The sequence below is a fragment of the Cololabis saira genome, chromosome 10 (genome assembly GCF_033807715.1).
Source record: "Cololabis saira isolate AMF1-May2022 chromosome 10, fColSai1.1, whole genome shotgun sequence".
NCBI lineage: Eukaryota > Metazoa > Chordata > Actinopteri > Beloniformes > Belonidae > Cololabis > Cololabis saira.
Window position 1 is genome coordinate 37,111,038 of NC_084596.1, and position 27,215 is coordinate 37,138,252.

The following is a 27,215-nucleotide window of genomic DNA, read 5'->3' on the forward strand; positions in this document are numbered from 1 at the left end:
ATCAAAGGGTATTTCAAAGTAGAACCACTGACCTTTTATAAGGGCGTGTGACGGATAAAGTGATGAAAGAGAATGATGAGTAAGTCTATCCAGGTCAGAATGTGCCAGAGTACATGCATCTAGTACAGGTATATGTAGATGTGCTGCCTGCTCCTGCATGAAATCGTAGTGCAATCTGAGCTAGTGTGATATTCATTCACTCAGGTCTGCGGATAATTTGATTTCTACTATATGAAGATGAAAATGCAGAGGCCTTCTTATGGCGCCCAATTACTGTCTAATTCGCTGACGCACCCTCATCTTATTGCATACACGTCAGCTGGGCTCACTGAAGCCCTCAGTGTTTGTCATCTCAGTGATTATGTACTTTTGAGGCTGCTTGATTCCCTAGCCATATAAAACCCACCTAATGTGTCAAACCAAAACTGCGTAAAAAATCCCCTGGCTTGTAAACACATATGTGGATTTGTATGCACATGTGAATCCAAGTGAGACAGGCCTAAAGTGGTAACCTCTCCATTGGAGATGTTTCTGTTTGACCATGTGAGCATATGCAGTATGCGTATAGTCAACCAAGATGAGCCATACAGACTTATAAACTCAGTAATCTCAGCCCAGACCCTTAGCTTGCCTAATGCCTTGATTGTCAAAAACCCTTTTGCGAGTATATATGCATTTTAAACTTGCAGCAGTTATTAGCTTTTTGTGCGCAAGTGTGTGAGAGTGAATGTGATTTCTACCAGTCCCCTTTGACAGACTGATCAAACACACTTTATTAAAGGAGCATGAGGCTCCTTTTAAGAAATGAGACTCTCTAGCGCCACCCTTCGCCACGACGGCCGTCGGGGGTACTGCAGCCAACAGTGAAGCCGGCACGGGAGAACGGGGAGAACGCACATGCAGCGTCATGTGACGTCACATCCACAGGACAGCGCGGGAAATTCCGGTCACAATTGCAGCGCATTTTGCAGCACACAGCCTGTTCAAGGCAAAGGAGAGATACACTAGAGGGCTCATTCTTTTTGGTTTGGAACGCTTCATCTGACATTATTACTAGAAAACTTAAAACGTACCGTATTTTCGCGACCATTCGGCGCACCGTGTGGAAAGGCGCACCCTCATTTTTGTGTGTCATTTTTAGATTTAAAACATACATATGGCGCACCGACCCAAAAGGCGCAGTCTACAGAGCAGAGCTGCACACACGCGTGCTGCAAAACACGCCGGCCGGAAAACACACACACCCGCTGCAGAACGCACACACATGCAGAACGCACACACAAGCACACAAGCGCTTATTTAAAAAATAGAGCGGGAGCAAAACCTCTGTTTCTGCATTAAAGAGCTCCGCTAATTCAGCTGCGCCAGTCCGAATTTCCTCGGTGTCAGTCACTTTCTGCACAACAGTAAATAAACTTTTCATACCCCGTTGTGCGGATCCTCCACCGCGCAGAGCCCGTCTCTCCCCAGCGGGGTGGAGCAGCGCGTCCCGGGTCCCGCGTCCCGGGTCCCGCCGCGTCCCGCTCTGCGCTGGACCCGCTCCGCGCTGGACCGGGTCCGCTCCCCGCTCCGCTCCCTCGCGCTGGACCCGCTCACACACGCCTGTCGGGGAGCCGGTACCGGGGTTTGTATCCGACAGGAGCTCCAGTCCGAATTTCCAGACCTGTCTCAGCCACCTGATCATCATCATCCCTTCATCCAGCTCCCCCTTTCCATTCGTCCTTATAATGACTCCGACTGGAAACGTCTTATGCAAAGTTTTTCTTTTAAAAATCCCCATAGGTTTCTGTCCATCAGCTGCGCCCGGCCAGCACCACATAAACCAGTAAGTGTGTGTCGCGCCGCGAATACACACCCGCGCATGTCGGGATCCGGTACCGGGTTTGTAACCGACAGATTTGGCTGCAAATTTCGGAGGGTGAAGCTGATCAGACCTGAGACAGACCCCAGAAATCTCTGCTCTTAAAGCGGCCGGGAACCAGGTCGATCGGACCGCTTTGGGAACCAGGAAGTCGGCTGCAGCAGCGGCATCACGCAGCTTTAACCGGGGAAAGTGGACGGTTCCGACATGCAAAACACACGCGCGCTGCAGAACAAGTGTGCTTATTTAAATAGAGCGGGAGCAAAACTTAGTTTGAATGTATTTTATTTCACTTTACACATCAAGCAAATCCTTAAAAGTTTTCATCTTCTGTTTCGCATTAAACAGCTCAGTGGATGGTCTCATTCAGCTTCACCCGCCCCCTTCTCCCTTTACCGTTCTCATTGCCGGCCTTACATTACCGTAATTCAGGTAATAGACACGGCGCACCGTTTCTTAAGGCGCCCGGCACATTTAAAAAAAAAAAAAAAAAAAAAAGTTGCGCCTTATGGTCGCGAAAATACGGTATACGATTTTTTTTTCATAAATCCTTCCTTAATCCTGCCTCATGCTCCTTTAAGAGATGATGCCAGAGACGACTAAAAACACTGATGGGAAACATGAAAGGAAAGGAAAGAGACTAGTACGTTTACATGCAGCAAAGAGATCGGATTTCTGATCGTATCAGATAACGACATGCAGAAGACCGGATCACTTGTCTGAGTTTACATGCTGTTCAGAGATCAGATAACTGGCCAGAGTGAACCCCCCCCCCCAGAGTAAATTCTCCAGCATGCGCAGACTGCAATATCCGATGTCCCCGTATGGCGTTAACAACCCGATTGCGAATGCGTTATCTAGGTGCTCCAACCCGATTACTAAATGTCCGACATAGGTCCGAACTAGATTGGGTTCAGGTGTTTACATGCAGTTTAAAAGTCTGAACGATGTCTTATACGATCAGTAACCCGATTGAACTGCTGCATGTAAACGTATGGGTGCTGTGTGTGGAGGGTGATGTGGTGTGATCTAAGTGAAGGTGAGGTGAATTATTGCATAAAGAGCAGACATGCAACATGAGACGGACAGTTACATATAATTGAAGTACATATAACAAAGGAAAGAGAAGGACAAAAACTCTATGTTCATATAGTCGAATACGTGTGTATATACAAATGTGTGTGTGTACATGCATGCATGAACATGCTTGTTTGTGTCTGTCTATGTGTTTGCGTATGTATGTGTGTGTAACTGCTTCTCCTCCTAGAGGTTAATAGAAACACAACCCTGTCATATCCACATACACAACATGACCTCCCTGTTTCTACCTCTGACTAGTTTATAATTGCCTTCACTTAATGGTTTGGCATGATAGAGGCATTTACAGAATTGTATTTTCATTGTTTGTTTTTGGTTGAGTAGTCAGACCCACTGTGTTTCTTTTACGTTAATACGTTTATAACATTTAAATCTATCCAGATAAGCACCTTACTAATTTACTATAATGCTCACTGATTTTATAATTTGTTACATTAGCAAAACAATAATCATTGGTGATTTGCAAAACTAAATGTAATAACTTTTTTTTTTTTTATAATTACAGATCTTATATTTTATTTTTATATAAGCTGCAAAGTTGTTTATAATTTGCTGCTAAATCAGTGTATAAGTTTCCCTATCTGCGCTGCAGTGGCTAAATACAGACAAAAAGAATATTACATCACCCCAGTTAGGATACATATTTAGTTGACTGATAACATTCAACTCCATTAACACAAGTGACTGACAACTATTACTCTCTCTTTGTCTGTCTCAGCTTTTACATTTGCACATTTGCGTTTACATTTAGACAGAGCTAATAGCTTATTCTTATTTGGACCCTGCTCCCTCAAAGGTCAGCACTCACAGTTTGCAAATGAGCTGAATTTGCATGACAAATTAGCAGTGATGAAGGGGGTTTGAGCCACTCACTTTGCATTCATAAGGAAAGTGACTCATCACGATTCTTCACCGGAAGATAATTAATCTTGTTCAGCATTTTCATTATCAAAAAATGCTCCTGTGATTGAATGAGTCTTGATGGATCTCTTGGGGATGAACTATGGCCCAGAAATGTATTGAATCTTTATATATGAAGAAAAGACGTCCAGCTTTGTGAAAAACAGTTCTTTAATTAGACACAATTGAGATATAGCACTGTCCTCCAGACTACAGAGTATCCCCTGTACCACTTATGACACGGGGATGCATTAGTGCACAACTGGAAAGGAAATGTATATTTTGGAGAAACATGTGTTTTTCAAGGAAGGCATTGTATGGCTTCGTAGTACAAGATTCTCAACGCCAAACTGATAAACCTGCAAATTCACATCTTTTCACCAACCGAAAACATTTGGACAGTGTTGTGCAAGTTCATACTTCTTCTACTTCAAAGTTCAGTTCACATAGTTTAAAAATGAACAGTTCACGTTCATAGTTAACAATTTTCATTTTGAACTAGTTCAAATTCAGTTCATTTCAATATTTCTAGGTGAGAAGTACGAATGAAACGCCACCCTATCCTAAAACTGTTCACTGTATAGTATACAGTCATGTATGATCCTTGTGGCTTTTCAACTTTATTCAGAGGCTGTAAATCTCCAACAATGTAGTCCATTATCACTCAGTAAGTGAGCATATTAAATGTGTCCATGACAGCATGATTAGAAGACTGAACAAGTATGGCTGTTTGGAGAGACTACCAGGAGAAACAACGACTGAGTTTTGCAAAAATGCATCTAAACAAATAACACGATTTCTGGAACAATGTTTCATGTACAAATAAATCTAAAGAGGACCTGTTCGGCAGAAGCACCTCATACCATTGCCAATCATGGTGCTGGAGCGGTGATGATTTGGGGTTGTTTTGCATCCATAGGACCAGGGTACTTTGCAGTGATTGAGATGAGCATGAACCTCTCTGTACACCAGAGTATTCTGGAGGGAAATGTGATACCATCTATCAAACAGCCTAAGCTTGGCTAAAATTGGGTCAAATATATATCAGAATGTATAAAAAAAAAAAAAAATCAAGGCGCTGCAATTAAAGTCCAAACTTGTGTCTACCTGTTGCTGGGAAATCAAACCCCTGAATGCTGCAGGTGTGACTGGGGTCGTTTGGGGCTGTTGGGGTTTGCTTGGCCTTTCCTGATGACTTTTTCTGATTGTCAAGGACTTTGAAGTTGACGAGGCAGACGTTCAGACTTGTTTTCTCAGCACACGTGGACATAATTTGCACAGAAAGGTTAGATTTTTACCGTGGGACTCTTTGGGAGACAATGTGTAAAATTCCTGCAGATAATGATAAGCGGATCATCATCTGCGTCTGCAACGTCTCTCTCTTCACTGGTCATGTAAAGACTGCACCGGGCTCGGGCCGCCGTTGCCATGGAGCTGGTGCCCGTTAAATGTACTGCCTGCTGGTGAAATGAGAAGGAGGATTATTCCGTAATAATTGGACCTAAACAGTAACGCCGAAACTCACATAATCTGAACAGTTCAAAATTGCAAAATATGTTGCGTTCAGTTCAATGTTCTCACAGAAATGAACGCGTTCATTTGAACTTGTTCATGCACAACACTGCATTTGGAGCATCATGACAAAAAATTAAAAATAAATCATAACGAAGACTTGGACTGTTGTTCCGCTCAAATCCAACATTCGATTTCATTCTTCTCCCAACTAGAGCAGCATTTTACAAGATTTTTTTCAATCATTATTTTTGTGGTGCATTTCTGTTTTTTCTCTTACTATTGTAACTAAAATATGGGTTCATGAGATTAGCAAATCATTTCAATACGTTTTCATTTACACTTTACAAGCCCTCCCAACTCAGTCAGTTGTGTTTGTAGAAGTGAACAATCAAGATAAATATCTCTGCTGACTGTGGCTTCAAGTGTAATAAAAGGATACATTTTTTTCATCTTACTTTCAGTACTACTGTCAATAAAAATATTCTCAAAGGTATTTAAATACTTTTTCAATCTGTTATGTACTGCAGTAATAGAAAATGTATTTCACTGCATGTCTGATTTGAGTAGCTTTGTGAAATTTTAATTGCTTGCCTCCATCACTTTTTTGTCGCTGTCCCTGCATAATTATACTGAGAAAAGTAAAGAAAGCCTGCTAGGAGAAATCAATACAGAAAGGGCTAAAGACAAAAAGAGTGAGCAAGTTTAGGCAAGCGTGTATTTTCAATAGAGATTAGGAACCTTGTGAGATTTAAGAGTCACAGAGTGAGAGGAAGAAAAATATAAAGAAGTTTGAGAAAAATTGTGAGTAAAAACCGAAAGATGAATTTAAAAGTCAAATAGAATGATTTTCATTTAACTCTGTCTCTTATTACTTCCCTATTCTGTACATTTTATCTCAAGGTTTTTTTTACAAACCAACAGAAAAACTTTTTTTACATTCCTGTTCATTCTTCCGTATAAAAAGAAATAAATTGTATAGCACAAGGAATGTAAACTAGGTTATAAAATGCCCTCAAGGCTATAAACAGGAACAATAAACCAAACTTTTTTTTGCAAAGTCTTACTTTTACAGAGGATAATGTCTGAAAAAGTTACATAAAAGCAGCTAGACAGAAGTGAAAATATGTATTTTAAGTGGCTTTTGTCAGAGCTCTGAAAGTCTGTTGTTGGGATGACTTCATTTCTTTCCTCACCAGCCCTGCAACCCACCAGACTAAACTTTCTTATTTTTACCTTTCTGTAGACCACAGATATGTGCCATTTCATTATCCCTGGAGCTAAAGAGGAGTTGTACTCTCACCCCACCATGTAGGGAAGCGTTTGTCAGGGACGTGCACTGTGTGGACTGGTTTTCTTTTAAGTTAAACAAGATGTTTTTTCTGTGTCTAGACCCTACCGAACACAATGTTTGCAAAGAACCAATGAGATTATATCCATGTGTGTTTTTTCAGAATTTATACTCGACACATTTTATTCTGGAGACTATATTAAAAGAATAAGGCAATTATCATAGAATAACAAGGCTATTGTCTTACCACTATTCGTTTTTTCACTGTACGTTCTTTGATGTTGTTGTTCACCCTCTTATACTATTCCAAATCTTCTCTTTTTTGCATCAGGACAAGGACTCCTGTCCCAAAGCGCTTTGCAGTTCAACAGCCAGGATGCTTATGCAGCAGCTGGGTACCACAGTAACCAAGGGCTGACACTTGGAGAGACAGTTAGTGCCCGTAGCGGGCAGGTCGGAGGGGCAGTTCACAGCTACAACCAGGTGGGTGTTTCTTTCATATTTAATATTCATATTTTCCCATCCCATGCATCCCCTCTCACCTCCTTACTTCCTTTTCATCTTTTCTCCTCTTCTTTACGTGTCTCCATTAAATCTTCTGCCTCGACCGTCTTTACAATGTCTACATTGTCTGGTCCACAAAGCATGTGGAGTGCACAGAATTAACTGGTTTTATGCATGAATCTAGCATTAAATGTGACCTGACCTTCATCTAGGACACAATATTAGGATCTATGACCATAAATTGATATATACACAACAGCTACAGCTACAGGCATGAAGCCATCACTGGGACTGGTACAAATATCTGTCCATGAGTCTAACATGAGGGAACACCACTGAGTGAGCCACAGCTCTCAAAAAAAAAAAACATTGTTAAAGGCCTGCAAAGTGCACCTTGGCAATCTGTAGCGCTGCTGAATCTCTCTTTTTTTTTTTAATCAGATGAAACAAAGGAAGGTTTTTTGGGGAATACTCACACAAGGACTCATGCGCCTATACACAAAGACAAAAGATAACAGTTTCCCCACATCAAAACATCGTCCCAGTGATGAAGTACAGTGGAGGGAGCATCATGGTTTAAGTTTGCTTCACTGTCAAGTAAAAAACCAATCAGGGGTTTTATAAAATATCCTACAGGATAATAATTGAGGGCCTGTCCACTATGGAGCCAAATCAAGGCCAAAAGTTTTGCTTTTTTTCATTATCAGATCTTTTTTTTCAGTTTCAGAACTTTTTATTTCAGTTTCAAATCTTTTTTTCTGTTTCAAATCTTTTTTTTTTTCAGTTTCACATCTTTTTTTTTTCAGTTTCACTTATTTTTTTTCAGTTTCAAATCTTTTTTTTTCAGTTTCCAATTTTTTTTTCAGTTACAGACTTTTGGCCCCTATCTGGCGTAGGGGGCGTGGCATCAACTGAGAGGGGCGTGGAATCATGAGTGACAGCATAACAGAGAAGGCGGGGGACGTTCCTCAGTCATGTTGCCTTCAGGAAACGTAGGTTGCAGAAGTTATCAGTAGAAGTATGATTCAACACTGTATATACACCATATTCACGTGATTGGCAGTGGAAAAAACTGATATTAGTGACACATTTCTGTTTAAAAAGCTGTTTTAGACCGTACTTGGCACCAATCGCAGTATAAAAGCAATAAACTATGCCAGACTGTACAGTTCAACAGCCACACTTTAAAGTCTGACATTTCCCACTTCCACATACTACCAAGTACGGTCTAAAACAGCTTTTTAAACAGAAATGTGTCACTAGTATCAGTTTTTTCCACTGCCAATCACGTGAATATGGTGTACAGTGTTGAATTATACTTCTACTGATAACTTCGGCAACCTACGTTTCCTGAAGGCAACAGGACTGAGGAACGTCCCCCGCCTTTTCTGTTATGCTGTCACTCATGATGCCACACCCCCTACGCCAGATCGGGGCCAAAAGTCTATAACTGAAAAAAAAAGAATTGAAACTGAAAAAAAAGATTTGAAACTGAAAAAAAAGATTTGAAACTGAAAAAAAAAGATGTGAAACTGAAAAAAAAAGATGTGAAACTGAAAAAAAAACATCTGAAACAGAAAAAAAGATTTGAAACTGAAATAAAAAGTTCTGAAACTGAAAAAAAGATATGATACTGAAAAAAAATAAATTGAAACTGTAAAAAATAATTTTCAGGTTCAAAATTTATTTTCAAATTAGCAAAACTTTTGGCCTTGATTTGGCTCCATAGTCCACCAGCTGAAGATACGTAGAAGTCGGGTGATGTCGTTGTAACTGTGGACAAGTCAGTCGTACCACATCTCACGGCAAATGAACTTCCTGCCTGAGTCATTTGCAACCGTCTCATATTTATCCACATTCTCTTCCACGCTCTCCTCAGGTGACATCGAGCCGAGCAGCTGCTCACTTCATGGGCACAGACTCTCCCTCTCAGTCCCAGAGAGATTCATTTGCTCAGCAGGCCCTTGGCAGCGCTTTCCAGATGCCCACTGAGGTTGGATCTGCACCGGCTGGACACCCCATGTATTACTCTTGTGCCACTTTGCCTGCACAGGTACAAATATCTGTCAGGCCTCAGTTGCTGTCCGACACTGCCGTAAACTAGGATTAATCTGACGCAATCAAATAGTTTTGTTTTTTTTTACATACAATGGCAATCCCAGTTTTTATAAGTATGGGAACATTTGCCGTGCACATTTCTGACATTTAGTCCATCTATGTCCCTTATGAGACAGTCTTGATGTTGGAAATACAACTATCCCACTTACTGCTTGAAGTTAGCGTCAGGTTGACACCAAAATAGAGTTAGTTGTCAGACTTGCTGCAACAGCCATAAAGGGTAAAATATGTAAGCTGCGCCCCTTTCTGAGGCTGTTTACAAATGTTATGATAACAAATATGAATCAGTACAAAGGCGTAGTACAGAATGTGTTCAAGTCTACCTAATAATAATAATAATAGCAATAATACAATAATAGCACATTTTTAAGAAGTGAGTTTGAAGCACTCTGAAGGTTAATTTAGGTTTATACAAAGTTTATATCAAACTGTTACTATTAATTGTTTTTCTAATTCAGACTGAGGTTTATCTATCTATATAAAAGTTCTCACAGAATCAATTCTGAATTTTTGAAAATTAGTTTCACGTAAAACAAATCCGTCCCACACTCAGTAAAATGTCCTGAAATTGTCCTGTTGATCCTGCACTTTACCAAGTCTCAAACAAAGTATATTGGAAATACTTTTTTGACACTTCCTACTGACAGACATCCAAAGATACAAAGACTTTTAGTTGCAGAAGAGGAGCCATTTGGCTGTTTTGTGGTAATAAAATTGTATTTACCGTGCAAAGCAACGGTGGTCACTCTTCATGATGCTGCTGACGTCTTAAGTGCAGGATTTGCAGCTGCTAATTAGTTTCCTTGATCTTCCTATTGCAAAGTTCTAACCGTACAACCATCATGCAGATAATTACTTTTTTTATGGTTTATATGTGATCATTTAGCTTGTTATTGCTGCTTTTCTCTGTGCAGTGATTAATTTATAAAGTTGGCTCAAAGTTATACAAGTAATGCATTTAAAAACCCTGTTAATCACATTTTTTTTTCTAATTTTAATCAGATCACTGCTCAAGTGTAGCAGCATTTGGCAGGATGCATGTTTCAGCAAGCCCTTCAGACTCATCTAAATTAACAGAATGTTTAGAATTTTAAACTCAAATATATTTTCATCTTATTTCACCATTAGGCACAAAAAGAAAATGTATGTTTGGAGTTAGAGGGGCACTTCATTCAGCAGCCCATTACTCGCAGCTGCATTTCTTGTTCATTGAGCTCTGAGTCGTCCCTTCGTGTTGGGTCTGATAACCCTCAGCTTTTCATCGGGATGCTATCAGGGATTAGAGCGTCTGCTCTCTGGTTTTCCAGCTTCACAGGGACTTGTCTTTCACTGGAAACAGTGATATGAAAAAGAAGGAAAATTAACTTTTAAAACCACTGGCATTCCCTTTTAATGAAGTACAACTGGTGTACTGTATTTCAGCGTGTGAGCTCACCGCTGCAGGCCGTGGGATCCCCTACCAAGCTGCAGCGTCTGGGATCGGCCTCCGCCGACATGCCCAGCTACGCCACGCTGCAGAGAGTGTCCTCCCCCAAACAGTCGCCCAGCCGACTCGCCAAATCCTACAGGTTGGTTAAATCTCCGTCAGACCAATTGATTCCCACACAACACTCTTGATGAGAATGTACTTACCTAAGAATTTCGCTGACCCCAGAGCACAAAATAATGCATGAGGGTGATCAATATGCGTGTTGCTCAATACCAATAACTCAACATGCCTAAATTTAAAAGATACTTTAAAAAGATGCATTCTGGCCTGAAATCACATCTGGAGCAAAATTCTTCTGCTGTTATTGATCACAATAAACTGATTGTGAATACTTAAAAAAAAAAAAAGGGCTCAACATTGTACTTTTAAACTAGCCGTTTAAACTAGGCCTGGTCTCAGTCTTATGTTCTTATATGCCATTTTCCCCCTGTACTGGGAGCTCCAGGGTGTAAGGAGTTAGTGTGTTTGATTGTGGCCATCATTGTTGAATGTTTAAATAATGGAAATGTGAGTTCAGAGCAGTATTGCGTTTTCTTTTAGCACATTTGTCATTTAAAAATGTCTCTGTCCCAATAATTACTAGTTTTCTTGTCTTGATTTTCCCTAAAACAGAAGCCACATTAGCAAATGTCTTCAAATGTTGATACATCAGTTGAAGGTTTTACTGCTTGATTCATCAATAAGTTTTCGTGATTCTCTTAAAGCGCAGAATTTAAACTGGAAACAAAGACAAAACCCCCAATGAGGTAGCAGACTGTTGGTGGGCCAGTCTTTACAAATTCATGCTGTTCAGCCAAATGTGGTTTCAACTCACAGAATTTAATTTTAGTTTCAAGCAGAGATTCCAAAGTTTATAGCGATGTGAGAGGATTAATTTGGTAGAAAAACATGTAGAAGTGAGCAGCAGAATATCCACTGCCAATGGATGGTGTCTGGTTAGCCTTGTCTGTGCAGTATCTATCCAGATTCTCCAAAAATAGTTGTTAAGCCACTCCGAGCATTGGATTGGGAGAATATCCCAATTCTGGCAAAAATTGAAAAGAAAAAATGTGAAACTAGTGGTTTAACTGTTAGCTTTAATGAAGCTTCCCTGAGTTGACGGGGTTTAAACGAGAAGACGGTAGAAGAGCTGCTCGGACTCACCTGCCTTTTAAGCTCCACCTCCAATTACAGAGCATTCATTACTGCAGAGAGTAATAACTGCCACAGGGAGATGCTATGGACAATACTGCATGAATAAGATGAGATTTATCTCAAGTCCAGCCCTTTTTGTCTCATGTAAGCATTTTGTAGTTATTTTAGAACAATGAACTTCCTTAAAAACAGGATGTTGTTGTCAGAAGTGTGTTCTGAAGCTGGAAAATGTTTGTTGCATCCTCACAACCAAACACACATTTCTTCTAAGACATAAGCAAAACAGAAACGTTGGTACCAAGCAGGCTTTGATCACTCCTTCACTGGGACTCTGCTGAAAACGTTACCTTTTACCATGAATGTAGCTTCTATATATATCTGAACATATTACTGGCTATATTGTGCTTCCCCATGATGCCTACCAGGAAGCTGTTTACATATAAATATATACAGTATTTATTTTACATTCCTGCCTCTTAATGAACGTCCATCATCAAAACTTGGCCAAAGTAATAAGTTGTCCATATTCGAGGTAACAGTACGTGGAGAGACTCCAGATTGGAGACTTGCTGAGCCCGAATGCGAGTTAATTAACTGAGAGGATGATTTTAACAACTTAACACTTCCCAGAGTCTCCACCAAAGTGCCTGCCTACTTAGCACCTGCCAAACGAACTGCAGCAAATCCTGATCTTCGCTTCTGTCACACTGCTCTCTGTTCTTTCTTTAAGTCAGAACTGATGTGCAATCAATAATCCTGCCGAGGCATTGGACTTATTATTTTGGGTTTAAATGGTACATGTGGATTCTTGATGAAGCGTGAGATGGTCATAACTCTTGTCCCGTCTCCCGTAGCACCTCGTCGCCCATCAACATGGTAGCATCGGGCGGCGCGGGTTCCTCCTCTCCACTCCCCATGGCCGGCTCCCCCGGAGGAAACCACAGCTCGTCGCCCATCCACCAGCTCAGCTCGGCGATCGGAAGCTACGCCACGCTGTCTCCCACCAAGCGTATGCTGCACCACATTGGAGGGGATACCTACAAGATTTCCCATGAGCTTTACGCTAACGCAACCCTGCAAAGGCCTGGTAGCCTGGCAGGTAGAGGTCAAGAAAAATTTAATTTCTACTTTTCCTTGTGATTTTTGATCATCCCATTCAAGTCATCCATTGTGGCTGAACATATTTTAAAAGAGTTCACATTGTAACAGCACTTTCCATTAAACAGAAACTTCCGTATGGGTTTTTCTAAGGGCCTAGTTTAATGTTTGGGATGGTTAATGTCTCATGAATCCACTTTCCATTCATGTGTGATTAGTTTTAAACAGTCTGAGCGCAAAAATGTAAAACACATATTACAGAATATCTGATTAAATTCGCTGGAGGTTTTATCCAAAATTCATTAGATCACAAACGAAAGTCGGAACTATTCATGAATAAAATCAATTGCTTGGTAATATGGACTTTAAAAAAAAAAGAAAAGTCATTTTAATAGCTGCTAAAGCTTGCCTTTGTTCTAGGCTTATCAAAAAGTGGAAGGAAATGTATATTTTATTATTAAAGTGTGCTTATTTGATCCTTTTCCCCAACATGAAAAAAATTGCTGTCATGCATAGTTTTCTTTTAGCTTTCATTTCAAAGTTGAATAGCGAACTGCCTCATTTCGACACATAAATACATCTTTGTTGTGTGCCGTTTGTTGTCTGTTGATCTTTTCTGCAGCGCGTTAACCAGCTAGTCTAACCCAGTGTCTCCAAACCTGGGGTCCGGGCCCCCCCTGGGGGGGCGCCAGAGATCTCTGGGGGGGCGCGAAACGTTGTCCGCTTTGAGGATATGCAGTTGTAAAAATTATATTTACACATGTTAAATAAATAAAAAAAATCATAATAACACACCTAATGGAATACAGTAATCCCTGTTTTTTTGCGGGGGTTACGTTCCAAAAAGAACCCGTGATAGGTGAAATCCGCAAAGTAGCAACTTTTTTTTGCTTACAATTATTATACAAGCAACAATAAAAGAGCGGAGACTATTTAGCCAATCAGAATGCAGAACATGATGCATGAATCATGAATGAACAGAATGACACAGAGTCATTCATAAGACATTGTTAGGAATAATTTATGAATGTCTTTGAATAATTTTTTTGTTTTTTTGTACACTGGTGACAAACACAGGAAATGATTTCATTACTTATTACTTATTATTATATCATTATTCAACATTTAATTAAACTTCTACTCAGACAGGTTGTTAAAGAAAAACTGCTAAAAGTTTTTGCTCTCATATTAAAAGAGACATTTTCCAGAAATATTTTTATGTCTTTGCAATTATTTTTTGTGCCTATTTTATACATTGTTGACACAAAATGAAGGTGAGAAAAACAACATGATACTGTATGTATACAGGGTAAACCAAAGATAAATGATCAAAAAAACATAATTAATGTTCATTTTTTCAATGAAAGATTTGTAACGAATCACTTTACTCTTTTGGTACTGGTACATACGGGTCGGGGGGCCCGGCTGGTCTTAGACACAAGTAGGGGGGGCTCCAAGGAAACAAGGTTGGGAACCACTGGTCTAACCTACAGTACATGGTTCATGTTCTCCAGGCTCCAGAGGGTCCTACAGCAGCCAGCACAGTCACCTGGGCGCAGAACTGCGACCGCTTCAGTCCCCTGAACACCACATCGACCCCATCTACGAAGACAGAGTCTACACCAAACCCAACCTCAGAGGACAAGGTGAGCGCAGACACGTCGGCAGAGGCCGTCTGTTTAGAGCGGAGGGACGTCTGTGGTCGCTGCGTTTGTGAAACACAATGACGGGAAGAATGGACAGGAGGTTTGACGGAGGTTGAGCGGAAGATAACTTGATGGACAGTAATGGTGATGGGAGTTGTCTTTGGTTTGGAAAAGAAAATAACCTTGGTAATTTCTAAGCTTTGATAAAGGCTTCAAACAAACTGGGGTTTGGCGTTCAGAAAAGATGAGGGCACTTGGCAGAGAAAAGTTTAACATTTTGAGCTGCGCTATGGAAATTGCTCTGAGTGAGCCAAACAAGAATATAACAACAGCTATCTTTAGCGCTGCGCCTAGCTCTGTCCTTGCCCTCCTGGCCCAGAATGGAGAAAAGAAAACACTGTTCCAGAGGTTGTTTTCTTTTATTTGTGGCCAACATACTACAGTTTACGTGCTAGGAAGAGGAAGAGGAAGAGGGTGACTGGCAATGAGAGAAAAGCTACACCTCTCAATCAGCAGAAACCACCAGAAGGCGACGTGATCAGTGCTTTAAGTGGGAAAAAATAAGTGCCGGTACTCTCCCCCTCCAGTCATACAAATATGGGATATGGGTAAATTTGTATTTGTGTGTATATATATATATATATATATATATATATATATATATATATATATATATCCCACTCTGTTAAAACCTGTGTTTACCTTCATTCCGTTTGGCCGTGCATTTTCTCCCTCCAACTTATTTCCGTCACAACTACGAGCTCGCCCGTATAGCTCATGGGGATGAGCAGGCGACTTGCGTACAGCGAACGCGGGTTCGATTCCAGTCGCGGCATATTTTGCACCCACTTCCTACGAGTCTGTCTTTCACTGCACCTATCAAATAAAGTTGCAAGAGCCGCATGACTTATCCACTTACAGACAATAGTACAGAGCATGAAGACAATGCCATCTTCCTCAGTTGTACATTATAAGTTTGAAGTCATGCTGGTGTAGACAGAGATGTTCAACAGCTTGGACATGAAAACTACATTGAAAACAATGTTAGAAACACATTTTTCTACTTTGACAGTAAAAGGCTCTTCTGGAGTCGTGTTCCCCAGGAGCTCTGCGGTTTTGTTTCAGCGCTCTTCTTCCCAGCAGGCTGCCCAACTGCTCCCGACTCAGCCTGAAGTAAACCCGAAAACTGTCAGCGTAAAGCTGCAGCTTTGGAGTCAGCGCTCTGGTCTCCATGTTTGAGGCAGCTCATCCGCTCCTCCTCATCATCAATACGCTACAACTTGACCAGAGTTTTTTACTGGTGCCAAGTAGAAAGATCGTGTACATCCATCCAGCTTCTCAACAAAGTAATTAGCATCTGCTAAACACTTAATGAAGGCCTCACTGTTGCCTAGCAACTATGAGTTGTGCTGGTGCTTCCTTCTCTCTTCTCCTTTGGTCCAACCTCAGCACAAGTGTCCTGTCTGCTGTGTGAGAGGACTTTTATTTTGAAGATACTGCTGAGCTTTTATACAATAAAAGACAAATTACAAACTTATTTTCGGTTTCCCCTGTCCCACCGGCCAAAGAGCCGCATGTGGCTCGCGAGCCGCGGGTTGGCCAAGCTCGCCTTTACGTCTGTACGGCAAGCTTTGAGCATCAAAACACCTTAATCAACAAATCCAACCTGTAGACTTTGGGGAGATCGGGGGGAGTTACTGACTGATGGGGAATCTGGGAAGAACAGTACCGGTACGCGCCGCACACAGTAAATAATTTCCGGTACACTGATGGGTAAAATTTAGAAGTGCCGGTACTGCGTACCGCTCCGTACCAGCCCACTTAAAGCACTGTATGTGATCAACCCCGTTATCTTAAATATCCTACTTGAACCTAGCTCTATATTTTCATTTTATCCAACTATCCTGCTCCTCTCCTTAATGCAGTTGTATTTTTAGTTCATGGCCTGGTGTTTTGACAAATCGAATTGTGAAATGACCAAACTAGTCTTTTTGGGGGCTAGATTTAATCTCATGAACAAAAGGATGGCTGCAGAAAATTATGTATCCCTTTATTTCCACTTCCAACCCCAAAAACTTGTCCAAAGGCACGAGCAGGGAAACGTTGTTCGCTGTAATTCACCTGAGGTTTTGGGGTTTGGATCGTTGGGGCCGATGCCAAGTGGCCAGCAGGGGTGCTGCATCAGAACAATGGACATAAAACAAGTTTGGCCATATTTCATCATTTCTCATCTGCAATTCATAGAATCGAGCAGCATCTTTTATGCTGGAAAATTGTTTATTAATTTGAATATCAATGTATATTTCGGTTGCTGATTTTCCAACATAAAGGACTCAGATGTTGAGAGTTAATGGGTTTCTATCAGAATGCCTCTCTTCCTCCTCCTCCTCCTCCTTCACTTGCTCTCCTTGGGGCTTGGCCTGTCTATTTATTTTACACCAGTGCCAGCATGAGAGCACGTCCAAACATTTGCTGATAATATAATAATCATCAGATGAGTCTCAGCAGGTGAAGCTGCTTGATGGGTTTGGCAGATTGTGAGGTGAAGCCTTCCTCTTTTCAAAAACCACTCAGCTTTCTGGTTTTAGGAGGAAAATCACACCCAATTGAACATTTTGCGATTGCTTTATTCTTTTATTATGGGCTGTATATCATAGATAAAAAGAAAACATGTTTTAATATTTGATGAATAGATTGATTTGAAAGGATCTGCAATAGTAAAGGGCAGCAATGCTTACTTTTGCTTGCACCCTGGTTATTATTAAAGGACATATAGACATTGAGTGTCCTGTATAAACCTGCCCCAAAGGTCCCATTTGGAAAATAAAAGAAGAGGACACATGAAGGAAAACTGAAGGATGCTGTTATAACGTTCACTCGACAATAGTGAGGCTGAGAGTACGACAAGAAAGAGCGGCTATAAATAGCTGCAGCGTCGCTGCCATATCACACGCTGAACCATCTACATTTGAAAATCAGTGAGCAGAAGAAGTTGCAACATCATCCCTCAAATAAAGCAGCGGATCAACTCAGTCCAACATGAAAAACAGACACATATTGGTTCCTCTCGAGCTGTAATTTTATTTATTTATTTTTTTTAATGGTGTCATGCAATATTCAGCGCTAATGTAGATGAGAGATTATCTCGAGCCATCTGATCCTGTAGCACTATTTACCACATCAGGTAGGCAAATTGGGGTCTCAATGCCAATTTGTCTCTCTGTCACAGTCTGTTAAGTAATTAGTTTCAAGGCTGAAAATTAATCTCAATTAATGCCATGGGCATTAGCTTGGCAATCAGTGTAAATCAGCCATGTCCTCAAATGTTGCTGATCCAGTACCTCCAGTGAAGGTTGTTGTGACAAAAATCCAAATGGGGAGAAAAAATGTTTCAGCGCTCCACAAGGTTTCCTTCTAAGATATAGAGTTTTGTTGTATAAATAATTCAAATAATGACAAATCCTAATGTATCATCTCTTGTTGATCACGATCATGTATCTGCCTGATTTTAAGACCTGATAAGGACCTGATGATTTTTATATGATCACGTCCTGAAACCTTACAAATGAAAGAGTCTATATTCGTTTCCATGTAACTCCATCAAAAGATAACAGATTTGCTGTGATACGTGAAACCAATGCAGTGGACACCGTGGTGTCTAGTCAGCGTGGAGCCAGATTTACTCTTTTATACCACTGTTTTGGTGATGCTGAAAACAGTTGTAGTGTTTCAGATATCATCAGATGTTCATTTGTACCCAGTCACCTCATTGTCCAACTATCATTCGTTCTTTGGTTTTTCTGTTTCAAAACTGGAAACAGGGAAAAACAGTGTTGTGCTGTCATTGTTTACCCTGAAGGCAAATCAGAAACATCCTAAAAGGAAATTATGAATATGTCATCAAACTGTATATTTTGTTTTAAATACAAAACAGAAAACCAAAGGTAAAACTTTTAACATTTTGGGAGGATTAGCCACACGATGAGAGGTGATTACTCTTGTTTAAGACGCTCAGTCAGGATGCTGCTGAACCTTAAAGGTCTCTGCACCAAGCTGAGCACAGCACAAGAGCACGTGCTGTCACATGGATGTTAAAAAAAACAACAAAAAAAACCTTGGTGCAGCATGCTGGGACTGCACTTCCACTTATCCAATTACAGATAATAGTACAGAGCATAAAAACAATGCTGTCTTCCTCAGTTGTACATTATAAGTTTGAAGTCATGCTGGTGTAGACAGAGATGTTCAACAGCTTGGACATGAAAACTACATTGAAAACAATGTTAGAAACACATTTTTCTACTTTGACAGTAAAATGCTCTTCTGGAGTCGTGTTCCCCAGGAGCTCGGCGGTTTTGTGAGTTTCAGCTCTTCTCCCCAGCAGGCTGCCCAACTGCTCCCGACTCAGCCTGAAGTAAACCCGAAAACTGTCAGCGTAAAGCTGCAGCTTTGGAGTCAGCGCTCTGGTCTCTGTTTGAGGCAGCTCATCCGCTCCTCCTCATCATCAATACGCTACAACTTGACCAGAGTTTTTTTCTTGCCAAGTAGAAAGATCGTGTACATCTACCCAGCTTCTCAACAAAGTAGTTATATATTAGCATCTGCTAACCATTTAATGAAGGCCTCACTGTTGCCTAGCAACTATGAGTTGTGCTGGTGCTTCCTTCTCTCTTCTCCTTTGGTCCAACCTCAGCACAAGTGTCCTGTCTGCTGTGTGAGAGGACTTTTATTTTGAAGATACTGCTGAGCTTTTACACAATAAAAGACAAATTACAAACTTATTTTCGGTTTCCCCTGTCCCATTTTGTTTTTAAACCAGAAAAGTGCAGTTCATTTGTTCTCCCTTTATTTAATTATTATTTTTTTATTATCATCATCATTTTTTGTTTTTGAAACAAAAAGATGAAAGAGACATGGATCCTCTGTATTTAGTCAATTCAATGCATCATTTTAGGCATCCTAGCATATTTTTGATCTAAACGAGTTCAAAGGATTAATAAATATCAGTTTGTGTTTTAACGGCATCACTTTTAAGCTCATTTCTTTCTTCAACTTAATCTTTGTTCTTGTCATTGACAAGAGTGAGTGCTTATATGCTATATCAGAAGTTGGACAACTGAAGCTGTTTTGAACGTAGTGTAGAAATGAACTCGACTTGATTTGACAGCTTTTTACATGTATTTTCTAAGTTTTACAGCTTAATTGTTCTGCTTTTGTTTGTCTATTTTTTAACATGATTTAATTTCATTAACTTTTTCATCCAAAGTTTCCCAACCAGTTCTGTTAACATTTTTTTTTCTGCAGATTGCCTCTGTTTATTTTGTTCACGGCATTTGTTTTTTATTCTCCCCCTTTGTTCCACTGGTGCTGGTGTTGTTTTCTACTACTCCTGTGTCTCTTTGCGCTTCCTTGGGGCTTGTGTTTTGGTGTGATTATTCTTCTTCCTCCAACCCCTAATCAAACCCTGCAACTCCAACCCCAGTGGTGAACCAGTTGTACCAAGAGGTCCTCAACTATCTGTTTTATCCTTACACTCCTGTTCCCGCTCTAGCCCCGCCTTCCCCTGGTGTTGATCCAATCCCCTTGCAGCGTACTGGAAGCCAGAGCGCCGTCGCCACTTTTCAGAGAGGCAGCTTTGCCGCAGGAGGCGGGTCTGCCGACTACGCCAATCCGTACCGCACTCTGCAGTTCTGCCCGTCCACCGAGTCGCCTTACAGCAAGTCGGGCCCCGCCCTCCCCCCTGAGGCTGCTCTTGGCCGCTCCCCATCGGTGGACAGCATTCAGAAGGACCCCAGGTGAGAAAAAACTACATTTATTTACTTATTGATTTGTATGTTTAAGCAAACTCTTGCTTGTTTTCAAAGGTCTTTGCTCTTTTCCCTTTCCACTGTCACTAAACTTACTGAGGGCCAGATTCACTGACGTAACTTTACTCTAACTTTCCGTGCTGACAGTATGAACCCAAGAAATCGTACTCTTATACTCATAAACCTCATTTCATTTGTTTTTTTTTTATCCTTTTTTTGCATTCCAGGCCGGCAACAGATTCTAAAAATAAAATATGCGAATATTTACCTATGTTGTGTCAAGAACAAGAGACAAAATATTTCTAGGAAGGGGCTAAAGAAAACAATAAGAATGTTATTTCAAAGCGGTGATGTCCACAGGTTAAAGATGATTAGCTACAAAAGCGGCATCCATGACAAGCTGAGTCTTGGAGGAACAGTGATGTCCAGAAGAACACAAAAATCATTAAAAACAATGTTCCTCAAAGACGGACCAAAATTAATTTGCATATCTCTCCTTCTATAGTGTATATATAATTAAACAATTCAAGGGATTTCGGTGCTTAAAGGGCGAGGGCCCAAGCTTAGGCGGGGCCACCATGATCTCAGATCCCTCACAGGGAATTGCATCTGAAGATGTTCTTCTTCACATGCTGATATCACTACACAGACAAGGGATTACTGAAGGAAACCTTGTTAAGCAATTACAACACAGAGCTACAATCACAAATGTTACTGAAAATGTACCTTGTTGAGGTCAAATGCATAGATCTGAGATGTGAGGCGTCTGGGATGAACCAATGGAGAAGTTTCAAAAAAGAAAGACGAAAAAAAGGCTATGCAGACTGTTTTCAGGAACAAGTCCTATTGAAGTTGCATCATTTATCCTGACAAAGCATATGAGTACTTCTGTGATGGCAGCATTATTGCCAAAATTTCTTGTTGAAAAAAATTTTTCAACAAGAACGACAAAACTTACAAAGTTGTAAAAACGTATCCATGCTAATTTAAAATCAAGGCTTAAATTGAGGAATCTGTGTGAATTAATGAATTCAAAGGAAAAGAACATGTAATGTCTTGGGTTCATGTTGTCTGCAAAGAAATAAAGGTTAAAGAAAGTAAATGAAAGTACTGCTGATTTTGAGTTATATGCACTTTCCATATCGTTGCAACTGTTTCTGAATATATTTGACTGAAAAACAGTGTGAATCTGGTCCTTGGCACGAGGCACACATCACAGCACATCTTTCACTGTCCTCTCTGGTTTGCCCGTGGGGCGGGTTGAGACTGCTGTATGAATGCCTGCACACACCTCTAGGTCCAATTCCAAAGCTTGCCGTCACTTTTAGGAGCCGAGAGCCTCTTTGTCGGTGGCAGTAGTCACGTTCTGAGCAGCTGGTTGACACGTTAAACACAGAGAGCCTGTGAGAAGTCTGCTTTTAGTCTGCGCCGAGTGCCAGTGTGGGTGTGTGGCGGAGAGGCAGTGACAGGACATGATAAGTAAGATGGATACGTATAGACAGCTCCATAGCTGTTTTTTTTCTCCCCCCCCCGCTCTTGTCCCTGTAAAAGTCACGCTTAAAACACTATTTCAGATGTCTTAGATTTATTTTTGGTTCTTGCTATATCAACCTTGTCTTTCTAGCTCCACTCGTTGCTCCATAGAGCAGCTGTCAATGACACAAACAGCTTAATTCAAGTTGAAGTGTGTATTTGTGACTTTTCAGAACAGGTGTGAGCCGCTGATGTATGCACTTTCTGAAAAAAGACATCATGTTTGTGATGAGGTCGTGGCTGTAGTGACTTGCTTATTCCTGTGTGTTGTAACAACTGGAAGCACAGAGGTTTATCTATGTCAACAGGCCAGGCGCGCCCTGGTCCAGCTGTTATCATTGCGCTTTCCTGCACCCATTGTCCAAGTGATTATTTCTCTGTGCACGTTGCACTTACATTGTCTGTTTGCTCACTCTTCAGCATCGGCATCCTTGTTTTGTAGCTTCAACGCATCTGCCCTGCTACATTAAACAAACCGACTGCAGTGCATGGCACATTGCTTTGTGTTCACCACATACACGTCCAACTTTATTGCCATCACCATTCGCAGATACCCAAGAAGCTTATTGATCTGCCAGCAATAAAGGGAGGGTCCCAGAATATTATAATTATGAAGTAGAACCAAACATCCATTATGAATTTGTTCAAGAATATTTACGGGGTAAAAACATTTCAATAAATCCATGTTTAAGACACTTCGACCAACTTTTAGGTTGTATTTATACTCAATACTCTGACTTCCCAGCATTTTCTCTGATACTCCACGTTGCTTAACTAAATGAATTAACCCCGCTCTTCTGCGTCTGAGGAACTTTGCATTTTTTATTTTTGTTTAATGAAATGCATTCAAAAGCTAAGCGGAGGATAAATCACTGATAACTCATATCACTTTTAAGTATTTGTTGTAACTTCTTTTCCACAAAATTGTTTTAAGTGAGTAACAAACACTAACAAGTTTTCAAGGCATTTGAAAATATGAAATTCAGTTCAGTTTATTAATGCAGCAACGGTTCACAACAAAGGTTCTCCCAGCAAGCTAAATTAGTTCAGTTCTGCTTGATTTTATACAATTTAATTCAATTAATACCAACTCTTAGAAGTAGCCTAGCTCAGGAAACCAGTGGGTAACATTGAGTGTTTAGTGTGCCCTCTCCCATCCGTGCACGAGCAGAACCAGAACCACGAGGGTCGGACAGAACCATAGGCTTTATCTAACATTTTTTTAAGTCGCATTTTAAAAGAACAAACAGTGTCTACCTCCCAAACTCAACCTGGTTCCACAATAGAGGAAGGGTCGGCTTCCATTTGATTTTTGGAAACTAAAAAGTGAGTAAGGCCACACTGCAAAAAGATATACAAGAAATAAACACTAAATACCATCCACCCATTATCTGTACCCGCTTATTCCTGTTTAGGATCACAGTGGTTTGTGGCGACTGTCCCAGCAGCATAGACTTGCTGATTACTGGACAAAAACCCTCTGTGACGTCACTCATGGGTTCTCTTAACAGTGGTTGTACAGCTTTTTCCACGCATTACATGCCGCCATGTTGCACATGTGCTGAAGGAACAGGCCCAGGAAGGCGGCCGGAACCAGCCCACCTTTATATCATTCAAAGTTTTCCATGGCTCCCCGCCCCTTAACCCGATCCGCCCCGGAGGAGCTGCGGAGCTGCAAGTGAACATTTGCAGCAGAATATTCAGTTTCAGACGTCATTTCGATGCCAAAATCAGAGGCCAACACCGAGTTAGCACATGCGGGACGCTGCTTGGCTAAGCTTTATAGCAAATAACTCACAAAGAAGTGATAATTGCTAGCCATTTGCTGAGCTGGCAACCATCCAGATACCACTAAGTCTATGAGTAAACGATAGATACTCTCATCGGTCCAGTGCTTAGATTTTAAATCTAGGCAAGAATAGAACAAGTTGGAGTGTAGATTTAGCCAAACAACAAGCTAACTTGTGCTTTCTGAAGTTTCTAGAATAACAGAGATTTCAAACAAAACAAATTGTACCTAAAGCCTATAAAATATCAACATTTAAGCATATCGGACACAACTACTCTACAGCTAACATGCTAAAGATAGCATGAACTATTCAACTATGCTGATAGTTCTTCTTTTTAAGATAAAGCTTATTTAAACTAGTAGATGAGCACAAATCAGTTACCGGTTCACTTCATTAACAGGCCACCTAAGACCTGTTCAGCTTTATTGATGTACCAGCGAGCAGCTAAAGTACAGTTTGGAGTCTAAAGAGAACAAGAGGAAAGCAGATCTGCTTTGTGACGACCCTCTCTTTACCCGACATACTTCCATCATCCCACCAGCCGCTCTCAGTGCATGCGCGCTCTTCACCCTGCTCACCTCCTCCACCACTGCCTGATAACCAAATGTTGAGAGAGAAAGATGAGTCGAGTGGCTACATATTGGTTTTTTATTTACTAATCATCAATATAATGAAAACTCTTAAATAATCTTTTGCCAGACAGCCAACATATACCTCTCTTGTTTCTCTCTGCCTGTCCCCTTCGATAGGTACGACCCCGAATTCCTTGTGTGGAATCAAAATCAAGCCGAGCAAAGAATGACAAAGTAATCCAACTATTTATTTATACATATTTACATTTGTCTATCTTACCTTTGTCTCATTCACTGAATCTCTCCATCTTCTCTATATGACACCGACATATGATGCAGATGTTAATGTTAATACCAGCATGACAGCATTTCACATTTGTATTGTCACTCATTTAGTGGTTTTTATAAACTGGGATTACTTTTGTACTATAATTTTAACTGTAAATGAAAGTGGAGACAAGACCAGGGTTCATTGCACCATCATAAAAACATTCCCTGTGACGTGAAACCACAAATAAAGAAGCGGCAAGCTTTGTCAAACAAATTAACGCAACTATCAACTCAGTTTTTAATTGGATTATCATTACTCTGCAGAGCCTCTTTTTTTTTTGTTTTGTTCTGTTTTTATTACCAATAGTGTAAATATTCCTCATTCTCTCCTTTGGCTTCTCATCTGTCCATTCATTCCTCCACTCATTTATATGCTTGTTGGTTAATTCAGTCATCCGTTTGTGTTCGTTGTCTTTCCAGGTGAATGTGAAGCCTGTTTTGTGTCATTTGTGTTTACGTGGCTTGCCTGGTTTTAATTCCAGCACCTACCTTGGGTTTCTGGTGTGCTGAATTGGTGCTGATCTTTTCATTTCCAACAGAGAACATATAATCCTGCTCTCCAGACCGTTGACCTTGTACATGTACCTTAAGTCATCATCGAGATAACAATAATCACAAGGAACACGCCACAGAAATACTGACGGAGGCTGGCTAGACATGCAGTGTTGTTAACTTTTAATGCCGCATTAACTGCACAGTGAGCAATTAAAAACATTTCACAGCAAAAGCACTTAAACAGAAAAAGCAAACACAATCAGTTCAAGTCCAATTATTTTCCAATTGTTATAATCCATTTACAGTCCAATTCTCAAGTCCTTTTCAGCAGCTGCAGTTTTGATACGGTTCAAATCCATTATTTACAAGTCGTTTTGAGCACTTTTGTGTCTCATTTAGTATTTTTAGAGGCAGCTGCAGCTTGTGAGTTAGAATGGTCATAGTTCATTTGAAGGTGTTTTTGTTTCAAACGCCCCAACCTCCACTGTTTCTATCTCATCACTTTGACTGAAAGCATCTTCTAAATTAATGTAATGTGATTATTACATAGCAACAATCGATCATATGGGAAAAAAGAAATAAACACGTATTAATTCGACATTATATATTTGCCACTGGATCCTCCTGGGAAAATAATCGGCACAGCCTTACAATAGCATTAGCTGTCTTCATCCCGGGATATAAGATAATCAATAGCTTTCAGAATCAACAATGGGCTTATCCTTTGCAAAGTAACCTACATCTGACTCTGATGAAATGGAGGGCTGGAAATAGAGTCTATTTGGAAATAAATGAAAAACATGATGACTTATTGGACTGGGGATGTCTGAATCAGCACGGCACAGTGAGAAGATGAGATGAGAGCCCGCTGTCCCCGTCTGCAGCCTGATTCCTAATCACACGTGTATTCAAAGCCTCAAATATGATTTAAGTGATTTGTCAAGCCACACATTTGTACGGTCCAGCAAATCAAACTATGTTCCAGTAAAGACAGATTTGTGTGCGTTTCAACACATTTCCTCATTGCAGCTGGTAATTTATGGAAGATTTTTGCTAGACAGCATCTGACCTGATCATTAAGCTGCCCTATTTTATTTCATGCTCTTAAGCATTCAGGTGTGCTTGTGTGTATGTTTCTGTGTGTGTGTGTGGGTTTTTTAGCTCTTTTCTCACACCTAACCCCTCGTCAAAATAAATCAGCCATGTCATGACACTTGCAAACATAACCACAGCCTGGCTACCACAAACCTTTTCTATACAATTTCAGTTAAGCTAACTTTTATTTATAATACCGCCAATTCACTTAAGTTATCTTAAGGCCCTGAAGACAGAGAGAGAATAAAAATGTCCTTGTTTCTCCTCATGCAGTAATAACCTGGCAACATTGGTGCACTAAAGTCACACAAACCATTGGTTCTTTTCACTTGCTCATTGTGTTTCCTCAGTGAAACGTCTCTCCCATTTTTTAAAATATAATGGTCCGTTTTTTATTCTGGACATAAAGCTATATAGAGAAACAATAAACAGAAGCTATAAAAAGAAACAATATGTTTCTGTTACCATGTCTCAGGGACACACGAAATGCTGCATTCCCAATATTCCTGCAGTGTCCTTGTTAGCACTCCAAGTTTTCTGTTTTATTTGCCAGTAATCTCATATTCCCCCTGACCTTTAAGGGAAAACATTTTCTTTGCAGTTTGCAGCAGATGTAAGTTTTCTTGAGCATATGTGAGGGTGAAGGTGAGAGTGCCCTACACCAGCCCTTTTGACTGTCTAATCTAACTAACTAAATCTTTATTAGGACCTGAGACAGATTCTGTCAAAGAGGACAAAAGTCACAGACAGTGAAGTACAGAAAGACAGACATGAACAGAAGATTGTGATGGATGTTGTGTATGTTATTGATGATGATGCATTAGTGTTTGTGTAGTAAGGTGTGATGAATGTAAATGAGTGTATGGTGTTTTGTTGGTTATGCTGGATTCACCCCCCACAATTTGTGAAAGAGCTGAAATGATCATCATGAGTTAAGCACCT

At 40.5% G+C, this 27,215-nt stretch overlaps 1 protein-coding gene across 12 annotated transcripts in view; it reads left to right on the top strand.

Moving 5' to 3' along the window:
- ctnnd2b (catenin (cadherin-associated protein), delta 2b) overlaps nt 1–27,215 on the top strand; it is a 219,618-nt gene that overhangs the window by 127,261 nt on the left and 65,142 nt on the right. For 4 of the 12 annotated variants that reach the window (XM_061732810.1, XM_061732812.1, XM_061732818.1 and 1 more), the window contains 7 exons: nt 6,994–7,145; nt 9,046–9,219; nt 10,707–10,852; nt 12,762–13,012; nt 14,520–14,651; nt 20,134–20,446; nt 24,531–24,587. In XM_061732810.1, coding sequence (XP_061588794.1) covers nt 6,994–7,145; nt 9,046–9,219; nt 10,707–10,852; nt 12,762–13,012; nt 14,520–14,651; nt 20,134–20,446; nt 24,531–24,587 — 1,225 coding nt within the window. The remainder of the gene's footprint in view (nt 1–6,993; nt 7,146–9,045; nt 9,220–10,706; nt 10,853–12,761; nt 13,013–14,519; nt 14,652–20,133; nt 20,447–24,530; nt 24,588–27,215) is intronic. The other 8 variants (XM_061732811.1, XM_061732820.1, XM_061732817.1 and 5 more) reach the window with 5 other exon arrangements.